This window comes from Pinus tabuliformis, chromosome Q (genome assembly GCF_031772625.1).
Source record: "Pinus tabuliformis cultivar Carrire ecotype Pingquan chromosome Q, CPIR1, whole genome shotgun sequence".
Classification (NCBI taxonomy): domain Eukaryota; kingdom Viridiplantae; phylum Streptophyta; class Pinopsida; order Pinales; family Pinaceae; genus Pinus; species Pinus tabuliformis.
Genome location: NC_142296.1, coordinates 371,930,837 through 371,953,148, shown reverse-complemented (window position 1 = coordinate 371,953,148; position 22,312 = coordinate 371,930,837). Strand labels below are relative to the sequence as shown.

Here is a 22,312-nt window from a genome sequence, read left to right as displayed (position 1 = left end):
GTTTGGGTGAGTTTCTGGGCAGACAGAAGTTCTGGTCGCGCGCACCTTCAGACTGGTCGCGCCCCTTCGTTTGGTCGCGCCCGTGTTATTTAACACTGCGCTTTGGCCTCCGTTTGGTCGCGCGCACCCAGTTGGTCGCGCACCTGTCCAGAATGGTCGCGCACCACTTCTAACCTTGAAACTTGCAGAAACTTGCCCGAATTGCCTCCTTTTGCCTCTAACACAAATTTTTTGACTTTCAAATGCACAATAAGAGTGAATTGAGAGGGAAATTAGCTTTTATAGGGTCACTTTAAAAAAAATTTAACTTTAGAACCCACTTTCTAATGTTTTCAACTTGCTTTGCTTTTTAACACTGTTTAGAGTCTTTTTGTCTTGAAATGAGCTCTCTTGATGCGTTTGACTCCGTTCTTTTTGCAGGTTGACCGCCTGATGGACTGTAGTGAAGGAACCAGGGTTGTTGTCGGCACTTTTACAAATTTTTGAAAATTTCTTTATTTTTACAAATTCCTCATGACCTTGGATTTAAAAACAGGGTTTTTTAAATCCAAGGCATAAAGTGAGCTGTAGCTGAAGAAAATGATAATGAAACATATGTACAAAATTCCTTCCGGCTTGCTGGGCACTTACTGACCATGACTCATTACCTTGAAATGATTTTGACTCAAAACCCTAGACCTAAGACCATGGGATCTCAAGACAAAAAATAAGAACAAGCATGACTCAATTACATTGTTGTATGACCTGATCCAGCAAAGCCAAGAAGGGAACAAAGACCGGCTCCTCCATTCAGTGTTATGGCATGCCTAATGAGATGCAAAATTGACACTGAATGAGACACCTAACTATGCATATGCAAAGAGCTATTGATCACTGATGGAGGGCTCAAGACCGACACTAACATTGGCTCCAATGGGGATGGTAGCTCCTTGGAGGTGCCAAGAATCTCAGACCTCTTGGGAGAGCAGACCAGTGTCTTATTCATTGGGCAATGGAGTCAACTAGTACAAATATAACCAACCATGAAATGACTTTATTCGACTTGGACTAAACTGAAAATTTAAAGGGACTAAGACACAAACTGACTCATGACTGACTTAACTAAAACAAAAACTTACAAAGCTTATTGAAGGGCAGCAGTCCATCAAGATCTGGAATCATGATGACAACCACCTGCATACTAATGAAATATGTACAATCAAGTATAATGAGCTTTCCAATGTAACCAATCCAGCAGATGGCTACATACCAAATTTCTGCTCTCACGTATCTCGAGCAGGCGGAACGATGAACCTGTAGGCAACTCAAAATAACCACTGAAACCAAAGCTTATGATAATGAACCAGGCAACATTTATCTTTTCTAATGTTTGCAGAAGAATGCCAAAGGGATCTTGATATTCCTGAAGCACTACCTTGTTTGGAGATCCAGCTGCAAAAATATAAGTACTCGCTTCATTCTGATCTGAAAGAACAGTGGGTTGCTGATTGATAGGAAGGCACAGAGAAGTATAAGCTTCTGCCATATGAGTGTTGGCTGTAAATTCTTTGACCGTGAGAAAATTTGACATATTCTCTCTCTCAAGCTTATATTCCTCAAGTTCATGGTCTAAATCATTCTTAAACAGAAAACAATCCTCAAGATCATCAAACATGACAGCCTTATCTTTTTGCTGATCTACAAAACTGAGTACAAGACAGTCATCATTTGCAAAAGAGGAAGAAGTTTCACCAACACTTTCCTGACTATGTGTGCACTGCAAATCTGTTGTAGTTTGCGCTGTAGCATGACCTTTCAAAAGCTGATCTATCTCCTCTTCAGACAAAGGAGACAATGGCTTTTGTTTCCCTTTGCTCAAACAAGTCTTGTCTTCTTGAAATAACATTTCAAAACATGAAAAATTTGAATGACAGTCCTGATCTTCTGAAACTTGGAAACATTGTTGATCATCTTCATATGACATGGCAATCAAACTATCCAAATCATGATTGAAAGAAGATTTTTCACTTACTTGAACAAAGATCTCATCTTGATGTTCATGAGCTGGCTGAATTACCTCCTCATGCAGGCTCCGTTCTGATGGCATAAGGACATTTAGATCAAGAACTTTGTCCATGATCTCAACAACAAAACTCTCCTTTTCAGGATTCGGCACAAGGTATTCTTGGTCACCATGATCTGAATTTTGATCTGAAATAGTTGAGTTGACTGCATTACGTTCTAAAATTGAATCTTGGCTATCTTGCACGCTGTCTTCTTCTGTAGGCAGATCTGAAACAAGCTCTTCTCTTTCATCAATTACAGCCATATGGCCATCTTCAACCTGCTGATCTTGACAAGTATCCTCTAAGATTTCTATGTGCTGCTGCAACGGCTTTTCATACAAGGCTTCCATGATCTCTTCATCCATAAAATTATCATCTTCATAATACTTCTCAAGGCTTTCAATAAAACTATAAGCATGCTTGCAACAGTCATGAACCAAATTTAATGATGGACAAGATGCTTGATATCTTTCAATGAACAAGACATGAAAATCCTTCAAACAGTAAATACAAGCAGGCGGCAAACTTTCATACCATGATTGAGCTTTACCTTCCAGAGTGGCCAAGAATATCTTCATCAAGCAATCCTCAGGAAAATCGATCTTGAATTTGCGAATATGCATATGAAATCTAATCAAATGTAAAGCAGCATCCTTCTTACCATCATCATTAAATATAGGCAAATTCCTTGACCAATCTACCTTTGGAATTTTATTCGGAAAACCTGGAATGTGATCTCGGCTCAAGGGAGCATATCTTCTTGCAATTAGGTCCATCATGAAAATCTCAAAGCCACTGATCTATCTGCAGTGAAGTCACCATGAAACATCGATCTCTGGAGTTTTCAGTGAAGGAGTCGCCAGTGAATGATTTCAGCCTTTCAAGTGTCTGATCGCTGTTCACTATCAACAATCAGATCTGAACTTGATACATGTACTGGGGTAAAGTGTCAATGAAGCGCTATGTTCACAAATCCCACGGAGATAGACTGAAGTAGCGTTTATCTACTTGCGCTGATGTAAAACAAGAGCGTTTTCGAAGGCTCCTGGCGTAACTTCAGGCTCCGTTTAAGACTTATGAAACAAACACATCAACCCACAATGAGCAAATTACAAATGTGTTCTCCCCAGTATGGTCGCCAATATGTTAGCGCTTGGAATTCACCTAGGCTGAGATAGACAAACTCTCAAGGCTACATCAAACCATTTCACCTCGTAGCTAGCCCTACGAGGTATGAGAAGGCTCTCTCGGGTCAGATTTGATAGATCTTATAATATAATTAGGCTGACCAAATAGAAATAAAGATTTTAGGCTAGTAAATTGATAGGGGGTTTGATTTGATGATTTTTGGGGGTTTTGGTGGCAATTGGTGGAAGTGCAATTCAAGGTGCGGGGATTGAGCACAGTTTTCACAGGGGAATCTAAGGGGCAAGGTAGGAGCGAGTGCTGATGCTTTAATCTGATGATGGATGATCAGAGATGATAGAGGAGGAGCTAAAGAGGGCAAACACACATTTTGAATCCTCTCTAGACAGTAGAAAACATTAAAATTGAACAAACTAAAAAGCTGAGCATGCTAAAACATGAATTCAACTTTACCACTTCATCTGTCCAATTTAGAAGCATAAGAGAGATATGAAATACATAAACAAACTTACAAGAACATGTAGAGAACACACCATCAACATATCAGTCCACAAGAATCCTCAAAGATGTCTGTAAAACCCTGGCTTTCCTTGCCTCAAATTGCAGAAATAGATGCACAATATACAATAAAGCTTCCTTCCACAAGAGTCCAACCATCAAAATGAGAAAGAGAAGGCATAATATAGAAGGTCAAACCTCTTCCCCCACCTCTAGGGGTCGAGCTCAGCTTCCTAGGAGCTGTTACAACTAATTCTAAATCAGTCACTAGATAATAGGCCAGCACAACAACTTGTCTCTAAAAGTTAGGAAGCCTATCCATGCATTAAATATTAACTATTTACATCAAAGAAGCTTCTAGAAGAGTAAAGAAAGATAAAGCCTATCAAAGTGCCATGAAAATATTACATTCATCCATCATCTACAAGTAAAAATGGTCAACCATAGTCAAAACAGTGTTTTTTGACCGAAAATGGCAATTCTGGCAAATCTGGAAGTTCTGGTCGCGCCCCTGGAAGTTCTGGTCGCGCCCCTTTACAGCTGTTTTTGAGTGGGTTCCACTGGTCCAAATCAGGTGCAAGATGGCTCATTGGAAAGCTTGGCCTGTCTACTTTCCATCCCAAGTGGAATTTCTGAATTTGGTGTTGATTTGACCCCTCAAAAACCATTTCTCCCAAGGTCACTTTCTGCAACTCAAAAAGTGGGCAGAAAGTCATTTTTTAGGTGTATTTTGAGCTTTTGGAGGCTCAAAACTCAAAATCAGGCTTCTCCCAAGTATTGGTAATTTTTCTTTTTGAATGCCCTTTCCAAAAATGCCAAGTTTGCAAAATTCCGAGCAGCCCTTCAAACTGGTCTCACCCGGGGTGAGACCAGTTCTTGGGAAAAACCTGTAATTTTACCAAAAATTTTCAAAATGCTCAAAAATCTTCAAAATTTTCACATTTTGGTGCTGGATCAAGGCTGATCAGTACCATGATGAGTGAGGGAGGCTTTAGCCAAGATACGGAGATTTGTCCTTTTCTTTTTCCTCATGAGAGCCTCGTTCAACCGCCGTTGAAGGATCTTCATCCTTGCTTTGTAAACATGCATTCTGGCCCAATAATGTGTTTTCATGTTGCGTAGCAGCTCTTTGTCATGATTTGCCTTCTCTAAAAGCCTCTGTTGTGTCTCAACCTCCGTTGAAGAAGACCGGTCATCACCTTGCTCATTAGTCTCATTGGTTGACCTGATGTTATTGAGCAAGGTGGAATCAACAAGTCAAAATGACCGCTGCCCTGCCTGCAAAATGCTGTGAAGTATGTTGTTTTCAAGGGGAAACATCATGAGGGATATGTTAGGGAGGGAATTTACATATAGGAAAGGGAAAAATATATATAAGCAGGGAATTTTGAAGGAAAACATCACATAATGCTAAACATGTCATTCCATCTCTCACCATTTGCAAATCAATACTTTATTTAGGGAAACTGTGATTTTTTTTAGCACCAAGGGAAAGGACAATAAAAATCATCATGATGGAGGGGAGGATGTCATAAGCATAGGGGGATAGGGCAGCATCATCCATGTACAAGAAACAGGCAGCTCATTTTCAATTTGTTTTCACTGTCATTGAGGAGCACACTCTGTTTTTCATAATTTCAAAATGACCATTTGATGCTTTGGGAAACAGGGATTTAGGGTTTCTGATTGTAAGAGGAAGGGAAGGGGTTGTTGTGATCATTTTACAGTGGAAGGGAGAGGGGATTGTATCTTGGGAATGAGGGAAAATAGAGGATATTAGGGACTAGGTTTAGAGGGACAACGGAACCCTCAACAAAGTCTGCTGCCAATCAATTTTTGTAACAGCAATTCATTTAAAACAGAGGCAGCCTTATTTTTTCATTTGCCATGAGTAATTAAGGTTTCACTGTGTGATTTGATCATAGGGAGGGATATTCAATTGCCTAGGGAGTTTAACTGAAGGGACAAGCAATTGAATTAGGGTTTACATAGGGAATTAGGTAGGGGAAAAAACAGAGTTTTGAGGAGGGGAAAAAGATACCATGTTACTGCAAACCCTAACCACTGCAAGTCTGATTTCTTTGATGACTATGCAAATGAAATTTTTGTCATGACCTTATTTGAGCTTTGAAGTCTTTGACATATACACAAGATGACATTTTCCTTTATTTTTCTAAGGCTATGCAAAATGGCAAATTTCACTGTTTTTACAATTTTTTGAGTGCATGCCTTGTCATCACTTTTCTATTTGTTTTTTACCATGTTTTCTTTTCATTCACTGCTGTACATTTACATAGGCATTTTGCTGTGTTACTAGTGCTTAGGGTTTGATCATTATACATGGGGAAAAGGTAGGGTTTATAGGGTTTGAAAGGACTAGGGTTTGCAAATGATTTAGGGGTAGGATTTGTATAAGATTGGGGGTAGGGTTTGAGTATTGTTTGCAAATGAGATTAATGATAATGACATTTTAACACCTGTGATTAATCATGGGAAAATGAATGGAAGGGAATAAGGAATAAAACACCTTGAATAACAAACAAAACTACCAAAGCATATGCTTGCAAAAACCTCAAGCCAATTTAACCTATTCTTACATTGACTTCTTGCATGAATTTTATGACCATAATCCACCTTTGAAATCATGACACATTTCAAAACGATGTGATGGAGGCATACCTTCAAACCCACGAGCAAAATTTGGTGAAATTCGGGAGTTTGGGTGAGTTTCTGGGCAGACAGAAGTTCTGGTCGCGCGCACCTTCAGACTGGTCGCGCCCCTTCGTTTGGTCGCGCCCGTGTTATTTAACACTGCGCTTTGGCCTCCGTTTGGTCGCGCGCACCCAGTTGGTCGCGCACCTGTCCAGAATGGTCGCGCACCACTTCTAACCTTGAAACTTGCAGAAACTTGCCCGAATTGCCTCCTTTTGCCTCTAACACAAATTTTTTGACTTTCAAATGCACAATAAGAGTGAATTGAGAGGGAAATTAGCTTTTATAGGGTCACTTTAAAAAAAATTTAACTTTAGAACCCACTTTCTAATGTTTTCAACTTGCTTTGCTTTTTAACACTGTTTAGAGTCTTTTTTGTCCTGAAATGAGCTCTCTTGATGCGTTTGACTCCGTTCTTTTTGCAGGTTGACCGCCTGATGGACTGTAGTGAAGGAACCAGGGTTGTTGCCGACACTTTTACAAATTTTTGAAAATTTCTTTATTTTTACAAATTCCTCATGACCTTGGATTTAAAAACAGGGTTTTTTAAATCCAAGGCATAAAGTGAGCTGTAGCTGAAGAAAATGATAATGAAACATATGTACAAAATTCCTTCCGGCTTGCTGGGCACTTACTGACCATGACTCATTACCTTGAAATGATTTTGACTCAAAACCCTAGACCTAAGACCATGGGATCTCAAGACAAAAAATAAGAACAAGCATGACTCAATTACATTGTTGTATGACCTGATCCAGCAAAGCCAAGAAGGGAACAAAGACCGACTCCTCCATTCAGTGTTATGGCATGCCTAATGAGATGCAAAATTGACACTAAATGAGACACCTAACTATGCATATGCAAAGAGCTATTGATCACTGATGGAGGGCTCAAGACCGACACTAACACTTTTAACCTTGGAGAGGGACTCAACGTTTCTTCAATGAAGCAGACTTCTAGCGACAATGATCCCTTAAAAAATGATTGAGCATTTTTTCCTCAACATGTCATAATGCAACATCATCAAATTTTAATTTCCATACCAATTCATCTAAATATGGATGTCTGTCCTCAAGGGTTTCTCACTGATCTAGTGAGTTCCTTCATTCTTCAAGAGATAGGAATCTTGTGTAAATCATGTCAAGACAGAGCCAAACAAAAAAATATCTCTAAGACTTCAGATTTTGTTTCAGTACAAAGGTCTTCTTCAAATTTCTTCGAGCTTTCTTCTTAAAAGGAATCTCAAGTCGGCTCTTTGCCTAGGTCTCATATCCTTTCACTATGTATAGAACAAGGATTTGAAAATTCGGCTTCTCCATCCTTGAGATAACTTTTGGTTACAAATATCAAAGGCCTCGAACTTGTCACTTTCCAAAGAGATAAAGTGGCTTGGTCTTGATTCCTTCCACAAAGACACAAGCTCAGACTTGTTTCCTTACTCAGACTTGTAAAGAGACTTGGACTTGGTCACTGATTTGGTTCATGCCTCAGACTCAGATTATGCACTCGGATCATCATCAGGGAGCTCAGATCATCATCTTTTAGTTCAGATCATCATCATGAAGTAGACATAGGTCATAGTACTCGCACTTGCCATAGTGATAACTTGCATTTTTCACAGAGATAACTAGCACTTTGCCTTGAACAATATCACAAAGATCTTTCTTGAATTTCTTTCAGGACTTGGCTTCAATCACGGAGGCAACTTGGATGCCACAAAGTGCTTGGATGACACAGAGAGTTCGGATGCCACAAAGATGTAACCCAAATGCCTCAAAGGTGGAGCTCGAACTTCTTGAGCTTAGGATCCTTCACCAAGGAAACTCAGATCTTTCACAAATATAAACTCAGATTTTTTTGTGGCTTCTTTGAACATTTTCCCGAGGCTTTCGGTCATATAGCTCAATGTTGAAAACATGGACAAAGCTCAAATTTGAAGTGTATTGGGGCTTCTAAGGTAAACAAAAATGGCTCTATCTTTAGGGGTGCCTCAAATGTAGATGATCAATCATCTTTCAAATGTAGAATAGGGTCTCGTCAAGAGTGATCTCATGCTCTTTTGTTCACCATAGCTCTGATACCATGTTGATTTTCTAGTAGGAAACAAGACTAGAACAAATTTCCAAACTGATATTTGCTTCCAACGATACAATTTGAATTCCTTAGAGTATTACAATCATTAAGCAGTTATACATGAAAATTTCAAACATTAACTTCAATAGAGAAATAGAGATCATAGTAAAGACAATGAACAAGAGACAACAAAATTTCTTGGGACAAAATCCCACTAGGGGGAAAACCCAGTAATCTTTCCTTATGAGAGAGTTCAATTCATCAAGAATATTCTAGTCAAAATGCCAATCTTTGACTCCAATGAATGCCATGTCAAAACCAGTGAAATGAGAGAGAATAAGCCAACATTTTCTTATAGTCAAAGTTTGCACAAGTTGGTCAAAGGGGTCGGAATTTGATCCTGCAATCTCCATAGAAGTTTGGTCAAATCTAAGGGTTTGACCTATGGTCAAATCTAAGGGTTTGACCTATGGTCAAACCTAAAGGTTTGACCTATGGTCAAACGTCAGTCAATGTCCTAGAACAGAGACAAATCTTTGGTCAACGAACAATCAACAAACCATAGAGAATTCGACCTTCAAACCTTCGTCAATAGCTTGGTCAAATAATAGAGAAACAAATCAAGTGAATGTTGGTGAATAGAATTCAAATATGTTGGTCAATGTAGAGACAATCTTTCTTATTCTCCTTGAATGTGTGTACAAATTTTCTTGATTGGTTTAGTGAATGAGTGATGGGTGGATGGCCAAATGAGGTCAATGAATGTTAATATATGTGAGTCAAGAGGAGGGCTTTTGACCTTGGAGTCAAACACCTTCAAGTGGTCGGTCGACTTGTCCATATATAGCAAGAAGCAAATTATTTTCTTCTTTGATTTTGACCATGAAAACACTGACTGCAACTACCATTTTTCAACATGGGTTGTGGGTGCTTGTATGCTGGGTTAGGCATATAGGGATTTGTGGGTGAACTCGTGGGACAGAGGGAGAATGTTGGAACAAGTGTTGGCACTAGAGCGGGAACACGCTAGGAAGTGTGGTTGAAAAGAGGAAACAAGTGGAGACACTATGGGTTTGGAGCCATATAGGTTGAGCAAGTGGAAATTTAGTGTACTATGGACTATTGGTTAGCAGTGGGAAAACTCTATGTGTTTATGAAATTTGTGGGATTAACAGATGGACATCAATGTGCTCTAGATTCTTGGGTGAATGGGTGGAGACTTTGGATGATATAGTCCTGAACTAAGCAAGTGGAGATGGGGTGGGCTCTACATTCCTATTTGATGAATTTGTTGGCATTGGTTTTAATTCCTTTGAGCAGCTACTCCTCAGACACTAAATCTAGCTCCGGGGTGGTCAACTATACGAAAGCTTGCAATGTAGTTGGCCTATGGTTGGGTGGAGAGTGGAAGTCCCTCCCTTAGTTGCTAGTCATTTGCTTCATAAGATAAGTTGCTTACTTCTATTTCCTGTGTATTCTTACTGCACATGAATTGCAATATTGATGTAAATGAAAATGAATGTGTTAGCAATACTCATGGAAAAATGGTATTATTCCTTGTTTTTTTCAATTAGATTTAAGGGTACCTATTTTCATGGTTTGAGGGGGATTTGCAAATCCTTGTGATTGCTGAGGTTTCCCTGGTTACATGGCTAAAGTACATACTGTATGTGTTTATTTGTTGGGTTCAACTATGTGTCACTGTGTGTGGTTTTCATTGTTGATGTGAAGTGCTTGTTAGGATTACTTGTTATTATGGATTGGTGTAAGTTTGTGAGTAATGCTTATATGTTACGTAATATTAGTGGTTCTGATAGTGCTTGTCTGAATCCATTATGTGCTTAATGGGGTGTTGTGGTATCAAGATTTACAGTAAAGCCTCAACAGTATTTCGACTGAGATATGTGTTAGGTGGTAGGCATGTTAACAATTTTATTGCTCTTATTTTGGCCATTTTTATTGTCTATAAAGCCAATGTGGAGTGTGGTTTCCATTTCTAAGTCACTTAAATAATTAAATTATTTATCCTTAGAAAATGATATAATAGTCCACAATATTTAATGGACTTTAATTATTGTACTTTTCTTAAGTTCGATTGAGGAAAGAAGACATAAATCACTTACTCCACAAAACAAGCACCTAAGGAGGCAATAAATAATCTCCTACATGGTAAGACACGAAGCCTATGTAGAAGACCTTCTGAAGCTACTATAAGCTTCAAGAATAGAAATCATAATATACATAAAGTAGCATGAAAAATTTAAAAGATAAGCAACAAACTTACAAAATTTCCACCTCTTCAATCTATCCCAAAAAAACCTTCTCCTGCAAAAATCCTTCTGGAAAGACAATTAACACCATGAAATTACATTACATCCAAGTAGAAGAGAAGACAATAGAAAGTGTGCACTTCTAGAAAAGAAGAAGTGTGGTGAATGATGATGATGAGAATGAAAAGTGACCCCCTATATTTATATTAGGGTAACCAAGTCACTTTTTCATAATTTTACTAGCAAAACCCTAAACAAGGTTTACTTGAGCGTTCAACTAGGTCAAAGGTTACAAGCCAACGTTAAGATAGCTTTAAAACATAAACAAAATGCCAAAAATAACCCATATGTGTGGGAGAAGTATGGTCTCCACTAGGTCATCGTCCTCCAAAATAGGCAACAATGCATTAAGTAAGTGAGGTAATGGTCCAAGAGTGCTCTTCACTATAACAAAACCTCAAAGTGCACGTATACATCTCCAAAAGGTGCCTCCACCATGACATCATCTAGAAGGGGGTTTGCATCATCTTTCCCATGGATGTAGGGTTGACATGACACCACCTAGGGTAAGTGTTGGCATCAAAGAGGAATGTGATAGCCCTCCCAAGTCATCTCAGTGACAACTATCTTCATCTAGGCTTGGATGCAAGGCATCACCCATTTTGCAAGGTCAAGTCCAGCCTGGGGGCGTCTTGGGTCCATCTGGGCACATCATCAAATAGTCCAATGCCCAAGCTTTTAGGCTCAACGTTTCAATATCTGGAGGCTCATGATGAGGTGTAGAAAAATGTGGAAGCTCCTCAAGGTCCAATGCTATCTCTGGATGAGCAATGTTGGGGCCACAAAGTCACGTTTGTTCCTAGAACGGGGGCAAAGTATCCCATTGAAGGTGCTAAAAAAGAGTCAAGCTATCCCTTTAGGGATCTTTGTTGAATGTGTGATACAACTTGAACAAAACCTCTCAAGATCAAGTGAGATCAACTTCATTATGGACATGTTATCCAATGTTGCACGAAGCGGGTGGAAGCGGGGGTGCTGAAGCGTCATTTCCCAAAAATATAGGAAGCGAAGCGTCTACTATATATATTATATTTTTTGCATTTATATTAGAAAAAAACATCCCAAATAGCAAATTAGTTGTATAAGACATGAAAACATGCCTATTTTTACATAAACCAAGATATATATTGCACATCAATGATTATTTATTCAAGCATCAACCATCTAGATTCTAGCAATTACAAACATATATCAAATTTTTAAGCATATCATAAGCCATTAAACATTTAGAATATAAAATCATCAAATATTCAAGTAACTTTTCTAGCAAGTGAGCATCTGTCAACATGAATCATGTCCAAAATTCAAATAATAATGTTTACAAAATAGGCCACTTGGCCACCAACAAGACTCAAGTACACACTGAACTAGGAAGAGTAAGAAAAAAAGTTCAAATTCACAACAAGACTACAAGTATAATCTATGACAAAAGTAGTAAACTGTGAATATATCTACTAATCTCTCCTCCTTCCACCACGAATAGGACGTGAGCCTCCACATGGTGGCAATGAAGAAGATGGTGCAGGTGGTGGCTCTGGAAGTTGTGGCAGTGGAACTGATGAAGATGAAGCCCCTGCTGTTGGTGTTGAAGCATGGAACCTGGGAACCAAGGGATCGGATGGGGGTGGCATCTCAACTCGATCATCATCATCTTGGATAAGAGCATCCTCCAATTGTGCTAATCGCAATACTCCATCCTCCAAATTCGGCCCTCTGGATTTTTGTCCCAAACCTTAAGCTCTTTATTAGTCTTTGCATCATCATAGTAATGGGACAAAAATCACACCTTCTCCTTTTAACACTATGGATGAAAGAATAAGAGCTCCAACACCTCTCTGCAGAAGAAGTGCTTGCCACTTGTGATAGCACCTATAATGCCAAGGTTTGTAGAAGTGGAGTAGCACCTCCATGCATGTTCCACCACTTAAGAGAAGATAAATTCTCTCAATCTCTAATTGCATGCATGCTCCCAAATGGATGAGTGCAAAGTGTATAGTTTCTCAAATGTTTCCGTAGCATGGCAGACTCGTCCTCATCACGGACTAATTTATCCAATTCTTTCATATAACCAGATAGAACCTCTGGGTCTAGTTTGTGGTTTTCTCTTGCCCCCACCACCTAGGTGCTAGTGTTGAAAGCCATGATGGATGATAGTATTTATGTGTTAGAACATATGCTAAGGTATGCAAATGGAATGTTTAGCATATCCCATTTTTTTTTGACCTCTGCACGAATATAATTATACAAGGTGATATCTGTAGGCTCAACAATATCTTTAATCTATCCCAACATACTATCCATTTGCTCATACACCTCCCCAATTAGTGGCCAATCTAAATTTGCAAACTTGATCATGTAATAAATTGGTTTGGTGAATTGCAAAACATATCTAATCTGTGACCAAAAGTAACTGTCAAGAATAGTGTCCTTGGCTACATTAGCACCATCTCTATCAGTGTTAATGTCCTCCCATGTTTCAAAGGTCACCATATTAGTTAAAGCTTGTCTCACCTTCACTAACCGCCTAAAGGTGAGGTAATAACTTGCAAATCTTGTTTTTGCAAGTTTAATCAACTACAACTTGGAGTAAGTGCCATAAAAGTAGTTCACCCTTGTACGCCTTGTGATAAATTTAATGAATTTCTTCCCTCTCTTGTAAAACTCATTCTTCCATCCACATTCTTTATGCTTCACAATATCATGCATCAAAAGGTTCAATGTGTGCACCAAGCACTCGAACCAAAAGATGTGTGGATGAGTACGCTCGATAATTTTTCTTGGTGCCTTACAATTTGCGGCATTATCAGTGATCACTTGAACCACATTATTAGGACCAACATCTTTGATTGATCGCAATAGGAGATCTGCAATGTTTTGGGAAGTTGCACTAATGGAGGAGTCATGACATGCAATAAACATTGCACCACTAGCAGAAACACCAAGAACGTTTATCAAGTATTTGTTTCTAACATTTGTCCACCAATCTGATATAATGGATACCCCACAATCCACCCACCCATTTGTAAAATGTGTCAAAGCTCTTTGAAGCTTTGCGTTTTCTCTTTCTAATAACATTGTTCTAGCTTTCTCGTAGTTGGGGCTCTTATACCCTTTTGGGGCTTCATTGATGGCCTTAACCATATCATGCCAATAGGGAAAGCGAAGCAAATTGAATGGTACACCGCAAGCATAAAGAAACCAGACTATTTTTCCATCCACTTCATCCCTCCCAACAACATTCAGTAAATTCCCTATAGTTCTTCTACTTCCAGAGGTTGCAAAAGTACCATGAGGAGATGAGATACCAAATCTAGAGGTTGTACTTGATTCAAAATGAGTTTTTTGTTTTTTTGTTGTGAAACCTCCTTTATTTGGATGTATTTTCTTCTTTGTTCAAGGCAAATTGCTATCCCCACGACACCCCTTTTGTCATTACTTTCTGACACCCCACAAAGATGCCTCCTCACACGGGTATATGAACAACTATATGGTTTTCCTCCTTGACAACCATGAGGGCACAAAAATTTGTAGCTTCCACCATGTTTCCCCCCTTCAAATTTGGTCACACAATTCCACATGGGTGTTAATGCAGCGTTCCCATCTAGCATTTAAGTGTCCTCTTCATCCCCTTCCTTTCAAACCCTTCCTCCTCATCATACATTGGGTCACTCATATGGTGACCACTATCCTCTTGTTCTTCTTCCTTTCTATTCCTACTTCCGCTTGCCATCATGAAAACCAAAAGTGGAATGGATATGTAAAAGTCAAAAGAACACCATTTTGGAATATGAATATAAATGGACAACCTGCAATGAAATGAGCAAGAAGAAAGAATGGGAAAGAGTAGGAGAGGGAGGAGAAAAAATACAAACAACAATGACAAAAAAAATGAGGGAGTTTGGGGTTTGCACTTACCTCTTTAGCTCTTGTAGATGGAAGCCTTTCTTTACTCTTCCAAGCTCCTCCTCCTTCATTGTTCCTAACTCCTCCTCCTTCACTCCTCCAAGCTCTCCTCAAGCCTCTCTTCTCCTCAATTCTCCAATATCTCTAAAAATACAAGAGTGAAGAAATGAGAGTGGGAAATGAGCTTTATCCCCATCTATTATTTCCCTAACTCAACCTAAACCCACCCCCATCTTAAGTTAAAGAAAAAAATGTTTTTTGGGTCGGTTGCCATGGAACCACACCTCGGACATCGTATCTGTACAAATCCATGCCCAATTCGTTGCGGATTTGAGGTGGATGCGCCTTTAGGAAATCCAGAACCGTGGATTGGGGTGCATGGTTCCGAATTTCCAGGAACCGTGTTTGCTGGCCTGATCTGCGGTTCCAAATTTCCGAATTGTGGATCCGTACGGGTCACAGATCTTGGTTTGGATCCTTGGGGAGGGGGGTGTTTCGTGCAACATTGATGTTACCCACCTTTGGTGGGTAACCCCTAGTAGGATTATTCTCGTTATTTGAAAACTAGCTTGCCGGTAGCCCGATGATGCTCAACACATAGCATTATGCCAGAGTTCTCCACCCATTCCTTTGGTCAATTTTTTTTGCCATTTGGAAAGCTTCTTGAAGGATGGTGAGTCCTCTCTTAGTAGGTACTCTAAGCTTTCCTGCAGTCATGTGGTTTCATTTAATGTTATAGACATTGATATGGATCACAAGGAAAATTGGATTATTGACCGATCTCAATTGTATTATGGTTCCATCACTTTACTTGGAGGCTTAGTCTTTGACTCTAGTCTAGTGAGACCTCCTTTGCAGCCTTATGGTTTAGTAAGGGCACTACTAGGGAGGCCTTGATTGATGTAGCGTGTCCAAGGTAATCCATACAAACCACTTTCCATATCTTGCAGTTATCCATCTCCAGTCTTTGGGGGTGTAGTCAATAACCATTGGGATTGGCACCCTCTATCCACGTCCTTGAGTCAGGGCCTGAATGCTTGGGCTCAGAGCTTGATGCAGCTAAAATAATGTTAAAAGCATATAGAGCCACATTGAAAGAAAATGTAAAATACAAAAGATGGATGGGACAATGATTAGTGTGTGGGAAAAAGCTTATCATGAGCTCTATCCCCCTCATTAGCCATCACCCAGTTCCTCGTGCATTCAATTCATCTCAAATAAACGAACTCTTGAATGTCCCAACCTTGATGTGTGAGAAACTGCTACATGTTAAAGAGGAATCAATAAAACATAAAGAAAGCTTGCGCTCATAAGCTATGCACCAAATAAAGACAAATCAAAGGGGTGGAATAAGTAGGCCGAAGAAAGGGGTAATTCATGCCACCACAATTGCTCCCTCCTTACTTGATAGTGCACCTCTTAATGAGCCTCTAGAGTCTAAACACTAAAACATTGGGTTTGAAGGTGTAGTTGTTGGACTTGTTGATGATGTACTCAGATGGAACTAGGACGCCCCCAACTTGATCTTGACCCTGTTTGATGGGCAATGGCTTGTTTCGGAGCCCAAATGAGGATGATTATCTATTAAACTCTATATAAGCCTTGTTTTAACACAAAAACACTTATTAAGCCCTAGATATTGAGTGATTACATTTCTATTGTTATATTGTTATGTAGGCAAGAACCCCTCATGGTCCCATTTTATTATAATTATATATTTTGTCTCCTATATATATACTAGGGGACCTAGTTTTAGGATCATCAAATATTGTTTTGTTCATCGTATTTATTGTAAAAGGAGGTTTCCTCCTCGAAGTAGATTGTAACTATTGGTTTTTATCATTTTTAAGGCACAAGGATCATAATATTTGATATCAGAGCTGTTGATCCTTGGGTTTTGCTACTTCAAATGGGCGATCATGGCATTCACTTTAACTCGTTTTCTAGGAGTTTTCAAATGATGAAACCTGGAGAAGATTTAGAAGACATCCCAAGCAATCTATGATTCAAGTTTCAGATCTTGGTTCAGTATATTTTTCGAGATATGGTCCAAGGAAGTTAGGATTTTTGAATGCTCCTAAATTATGTCTCAAATAGGTCAGTTCGACATTTTTCGGTATAACATTTTTCTGTGAGGCTTTAGATCATGAATGTTGGACCATGTTGAAGCGAAATTGTGGTGAACTTCTGGTCCAAGTTGTAGATTTTGGTTCGCTATATTTTCAGAGATATGTTTCAAGGAAGTTATGGATTTTGTATGCTCCAGAATTCAGTCTCAAACATGTTAGGTTGGCATTTGTACTATAACTTTTTTCTTGTATAGATTCATAAAGTGACCATATTAAGTGGAAATCTCAAGGAATAGTTGTTTCCATTTTTAGAGTTTGGTTCGCTATACTTCGAGAGTAATATCCTATGGAAGTTAGTGTTTGTGAGTAGTCTTGAATTAAATCTGAAGCAGGTTAGCTTGGTATTTTTGCTATATCTTGTCTAGAAATTTGTAGACTATGAAATATTTAGGAATTTCAAGCGACATATAGAAGTACCTCAGATACAGTGTCTATAATTATATTTCAAGAATTGGACACGTGGCATTCTATACAAGTTTTCTCATGAGAAGAAGCCAAAAAATAAACAAGTTTTAGGGAAACTACTACAACTTTTTGTTGACTCCAATTCTACAAAGATCACTTAGAAGCCAAGCATTCATAAGGCCTTTCAGACTAGGGGCTTCCTTAACAAAGCATACTCCCAAACCCTATCCTCAAAAGCCCTCTAAGCCCTTCCTAGAGAACCCGTCACCTTGCTTCCAAAGCAAACAACCCATTTAATTGAGTCTCTCTTGTGAATAGGCTTAGGAATCACTTCCTTATCTTATCATTGACTATAAATATTCTAGTGATTCCTCAGATATTGGGACTCCTCCCATCGGTGAAAGTCCATAAAGTGCAGGGAGGCTTAGCTAAGGTGTCAGTTGGCTATTGCTCCATTGTTGCCCTTGACCTAGTAGTTGCTCTATAGGATCCCCTCCTAGGACCCCTGCTAGTTTGAGCTGTAACAGGACTTACCATGATACTCCCACATTATTATGGCGATTTCATGAGTTTTCTAGTTACATTGACTTTTTTTAGTCACTTGTGGACATTAAAAACAATCTTATCTTATAGTAGGAGCTTGTAATCCCTGTTTAGATTTCTGAGAAATAAAGAATTGTAAAATGAATGCTTACCATGTAGAATGCTTGTAGAAAAGGTGTAAAATGAAAGGCAATAATAACACAATGGTTAGTGATACAAAGAAGGCTTTAAAGGGAGAAAAGTTAGAAAACTCATAACCAAAAAAGACAAATGAAACACATCCTGTCAATACTCAATAATGTTTGAAAAATGGTTAGTGATATAAGCTTGAATCATGTATTTAATGAGTGCATAAGGCTTAGTTGTACAATGTCTCTTCTGGAAGAAGAAGACTATATATTAGTGAAGTATAAGATGTCCTTATGATGAGAGATGCAAAATAATCCACAGCATAACCTACCATTCATTTGACATGCTGTAATAATGTTATTGTTTTTGAATTATAGGAAACCAATAAGGTCAACCGTGAGATAATCGATTTTGTTAAATCACATCAAGGGCTCTTTGACCGTATTCTCAGAGATGATGAATCCCAAGTACATGTTCAATCTTTGGAAGAGCTGGAGCTTGCCATTGCTGTACTAACTAAGGTGAGTTTCTTATGCAACTATGTTAAGTGAAATGCATTAGCTGTTAGTGAAATGTTTTCTTGAAAAGGCTATTGGACAGAGTGCTGTTTTATGTTTCTGTTTAATAAAGTTTCATATCTCAAATATTAGCTAATGAATTTCAATTACTATTGCAGGTGTGGCCTATTGAAGAAAGCGAGGATTTTGGAATTGTTCAATCCCTCTTCAATCTCATGTGTTCTTATTTATGTGAAGAAACAGAGTCTAGTAGCAAATATGTTAAAGACATTCAAAATTCAAAAAGATCTTTAGAGCATTATATTGGAAATCGTGAGGTAGGAACTACTCTTCACCTTGTAGCCTGCATACATTTTTAATATTCTCTTTCTTTGCTGGTCTGTTTCTTTCTCTTTTTAATTATTTGTTCTGATACTTTAAGAACTGGTGCCATCAGAAGGTCAGGAAAATGGAGCTGCTTGTAACAAGATTGCGTTGCAACTTGACATCTTATCTTTATTGCTTGGTTACAAGGAAGGACCTAAGATTACCAATATCAAGACCAAATGTAAGTGCTGTAAAGAAATGCAATTGTAATATAATGCTAGGATAGCTAGGAATATAATATATGTTGCAAAGAGGCACAGGCAACAGAATAAAATTTGTTCTGTTTCGAAATATGGGAGCATATTTCAGTTAGTGCTAGTTGCCTTCCCCTATAAATGGCTTTTTATTTTTATTCTTATAATTATTCGAAATGTGTAAAGTTACATCATATTCTAGATTATTTTATGGCAATATTTGCTGCGTAGTCTGCCTTTGTACCATTCATATAAAACTTGGCTTGGTTGTCAAAGTCACCTTCCCCACATCTTGGTATTTCAAGTTTCAACAGTTTAAAATTTTTCATTTTCTTTGCACCATCCAACTTCACTAATTCATCTTCACTGTTCCCAAGTGTTTTTGTCTCTTCATGGTCATCAACAAATAGAGTATAATGAATGCAAAATGAAAAACCCCATTCATGTGAGAGATGCCCTTATTTATTACATGTACATTAGAAACTGAAGAGAAAGGCAGGTGGAAGCCAAGAGATGAGGTGCTGAGGTGGAAAAGTGATGGTTGACTTGTCGGAACTGTAACTACCGCATATGAACTTGAATTGGGCGCTTGGAAGTTGGAAACTCAAAAAATTTCATGACAATGGGAAGAACCTGAAAGTGTAGTGTGGTAAGTTTTCAAACCTTAAATCCACTGGGAAAGGTTAGAAATTGGCTCCAGAAGGTCATTCCCTGAAACCAAACAAAACTGCCATAATCTGTTTAAAGCCATCCGAACAGTCCCTAACCTTTCCAAACGATCCAGATGGGTTTCACGAGGACTTGGATCATTAGATGATTAGAGTGGGTAGCCTGCTTCTATTAGAGTTGATTGTTACGCGACTTATCAGGACCATACTCTGTATCTGATTTTTGATACATTGCAGGGTTCACATACCTTGGTCCACCCTCTTTGCTGATCATGCTTTAATGTTTTATGTCACTTAATATTCATTTTAATTTATGTCTTCAATGTTGACTGTCATATATTCGTCCCTGGTGGGCATCAATAAAATAAGACTTTCAAATTCAATTCCTACCTGATAAATTTGTCTCGTGCAGATCATAGATAGAGTTTCTGCTGGTACCTATACATTTGGCAAACAAAGGCAACCCACATTGGAGCTGGTTGCAAGCCTTCTTCGTCAGACAACTACGGATTTGGAACATTCTATAGAAGAGAAATGTCTTCTTTTCACCAAGGTCTGAAGTGTGACATTTGTTATCTACCACTGGAGCATGGAGTGGAGTGAAATACTTCTTTATTATTTTTCTCCTAGGATTTTTACTATGATTTCTTTTGTATATTTAGATTCAAGATGTGAACGAGCTCTCCAGACATGAGGTTGATGAAATAATTGAGGCTTATGGCCGGCAGCAGTACATATCAGTCTCAGATAGTATCCGTAAGAGGTAAGGAATTTCAAAATCCTGCAGCATTATGCTCTATATTAAGTCGCTAGTATTTTTGAGTTGCACGCTGTTTAGAAAATGTGAAAGAAATATAGATTATATTTACCAAACTGATTGCACTAAATCAGAAGTAAAATGTTGGTGGGTTCTGAACTCTTTGTGGAGTGAGACATGAAATCTTGTTACAAGTTCTAACAAGTCCACATCCTGTATTCCTACTGTTGTAGAACAAAGTCGTGTAGTTATGATTCACTGTTCATGCTCACCCTAGCGACAGATCTATCCTCATCTATCCTCATCACCGATGTTATTTAATGTCTGGTATCTACGTTATTGATTATTAATTTTCCACTGTAGTTCACTTTTTTAACTGTTAATCAGCTGCGTCAATAATTTGATGGAAGATTTATAAATTAGATGTTTCTAAATGCTTTAACATCAGCATGTGTTTTTATTTTTTATTTTTATTTTAATATTTTAATAAAACGGCCTTAAATATGTATTCACGTGGGCCATGATATGATTAATTTTATATGAAATGATATTGTAAGTATTTTGTCCAGGAAAGTGTTTTTAGAACTTAGGGGTATTATGAATTTTCGTATTTTTTAGTATTAGGGATGATTGAAGAAGAAATTACAGGACAATGATTGGCTAATTCTGAATGAAACAATCATAGGATTCACCATCAACCATGTCTTCGAATATCTAACTACAATGGTGTGGAATAATTATTCACAAAGTACTGTTTATCAATAGTTGAAGCATATATATATATATATATATATATATATAGACACACTATTGTTGCATGGAGACAGGACAGTCCCACAAAAAACTCACATACCCTGAATTCCCATGGTCCAGGGAGTTGTGGACCCTTAGGAAATGCCCCCAAACTGCTGGGGACTTGTTGGCCATCCTCAAGACATTCCAGGCAGATGGCAGGGATGTTTCAGGCAAATATCAGAGATGTTTTTGGCAGATTTCAGATATAATCTAGGCATAAATCTTCAGTTTTCACAATCATGGACTTTGATGATTCGATAATATCATCATTTTTTCCATCCATTATTTTTGTATTGCCTTGAATATAAATCTGTTGTACATGTTGCAGCCAAAAACATGGGTTTTGTATGATTGGTTTTATTTTGGGTTTCTGGTGATTTAGATATTGTATTTTCAGGGACAAAATTACAATAAACAAAGCTTCCATGTCAAAAAAAGAGGAAATGCAACATTTCAAAAGGCTCATCCTTGTGGTTATTGCTATTGTTCTTTCTCATTTTTTTTGTCTCATTTCAGGTTTTACATACTTTACATGGGTTTCCAGTGGTCATTCAAATCCAGTGCTTCCACCATTCTAACCTTAAACATCATCAGAATAATCAGATAATGGTGACTTGGATTGGGTACTAAATATTTGAATAAATTACTATTCAATCCCTTTAATCTGAAATATGAATCTAATCTTTCACAGAACCAAAGTATTTTATAGTGTTTTTTAACATAGCTGTAAAAGTTTGCAAAACCTATTAAGAAGGGAATGTCTTTTACGTTTGACATAAGTATCATTAACAAGAAATATGAGGAAGAAAAATTGCTATAGAGACAGTTCTCTATCTCATAGACCCTTCATGGACCTTATTGCAAATTGAAAATAGTTATGCATAAGTTTCTTAAAGCTAAAGCTCATGTCTAGTGGCCAATAATGGAATGTCACTCAACCCCTATATAGATTGCTTGAGATTTTTCAGAATTGGCAAGTGTAAGGGTTGTGTATAATACTGTGTAGTATAGCTTGTTATGCTTATAAGCTTCAAATAACTACATATGTTAATAGTTCCACAGAGACACGTCCCAAAGGGTTGGGGGCACGCACTTGGCACA

General features: G+C 38.2%; 1 protein-coding gene across 4 annotated transcripts in view; it reads left to right on the top strand.

The window, feature by feature from the left end:
• EMB3142 (nuclear pore complex protein (DUF3414)) overlaps window positions 1-22,312 on the top strand; it is a 447,780-nt gene that overhangs the window by 340,075 nt on the left and 85,393 nt on the right. For 3 of the 4 annotated variants that reach the window (XM_089384461.1, XM_089384462.1, XM_089384460.1), the window contains exons 38-42: window positions 18,291-18,434; window positions 18,590-18,748; window positions 18,868-18,978; window positions 20,072-20,212; window positions 20,322-20,422. In XM_089384461.1, coding sequence (XP_089240587.1) covers window positions 18,291-18,434; window positions 18,590-18,748; window positions 18,868-18,978; window positions 20,072-20,212; window positions 20,322-20,422 — 656 coding nt within the window. The remainder of the gene's footprint in view (window positions 1-18,290; window positions 18,435-18,589; window positions 18,749-18,867; window positions 18,979-20,071; window positions 20,213-20,321; window positions 20,423-22,312) is intronic. The other variant, XM_089384463.1, reaches the window with a different exon arrangement.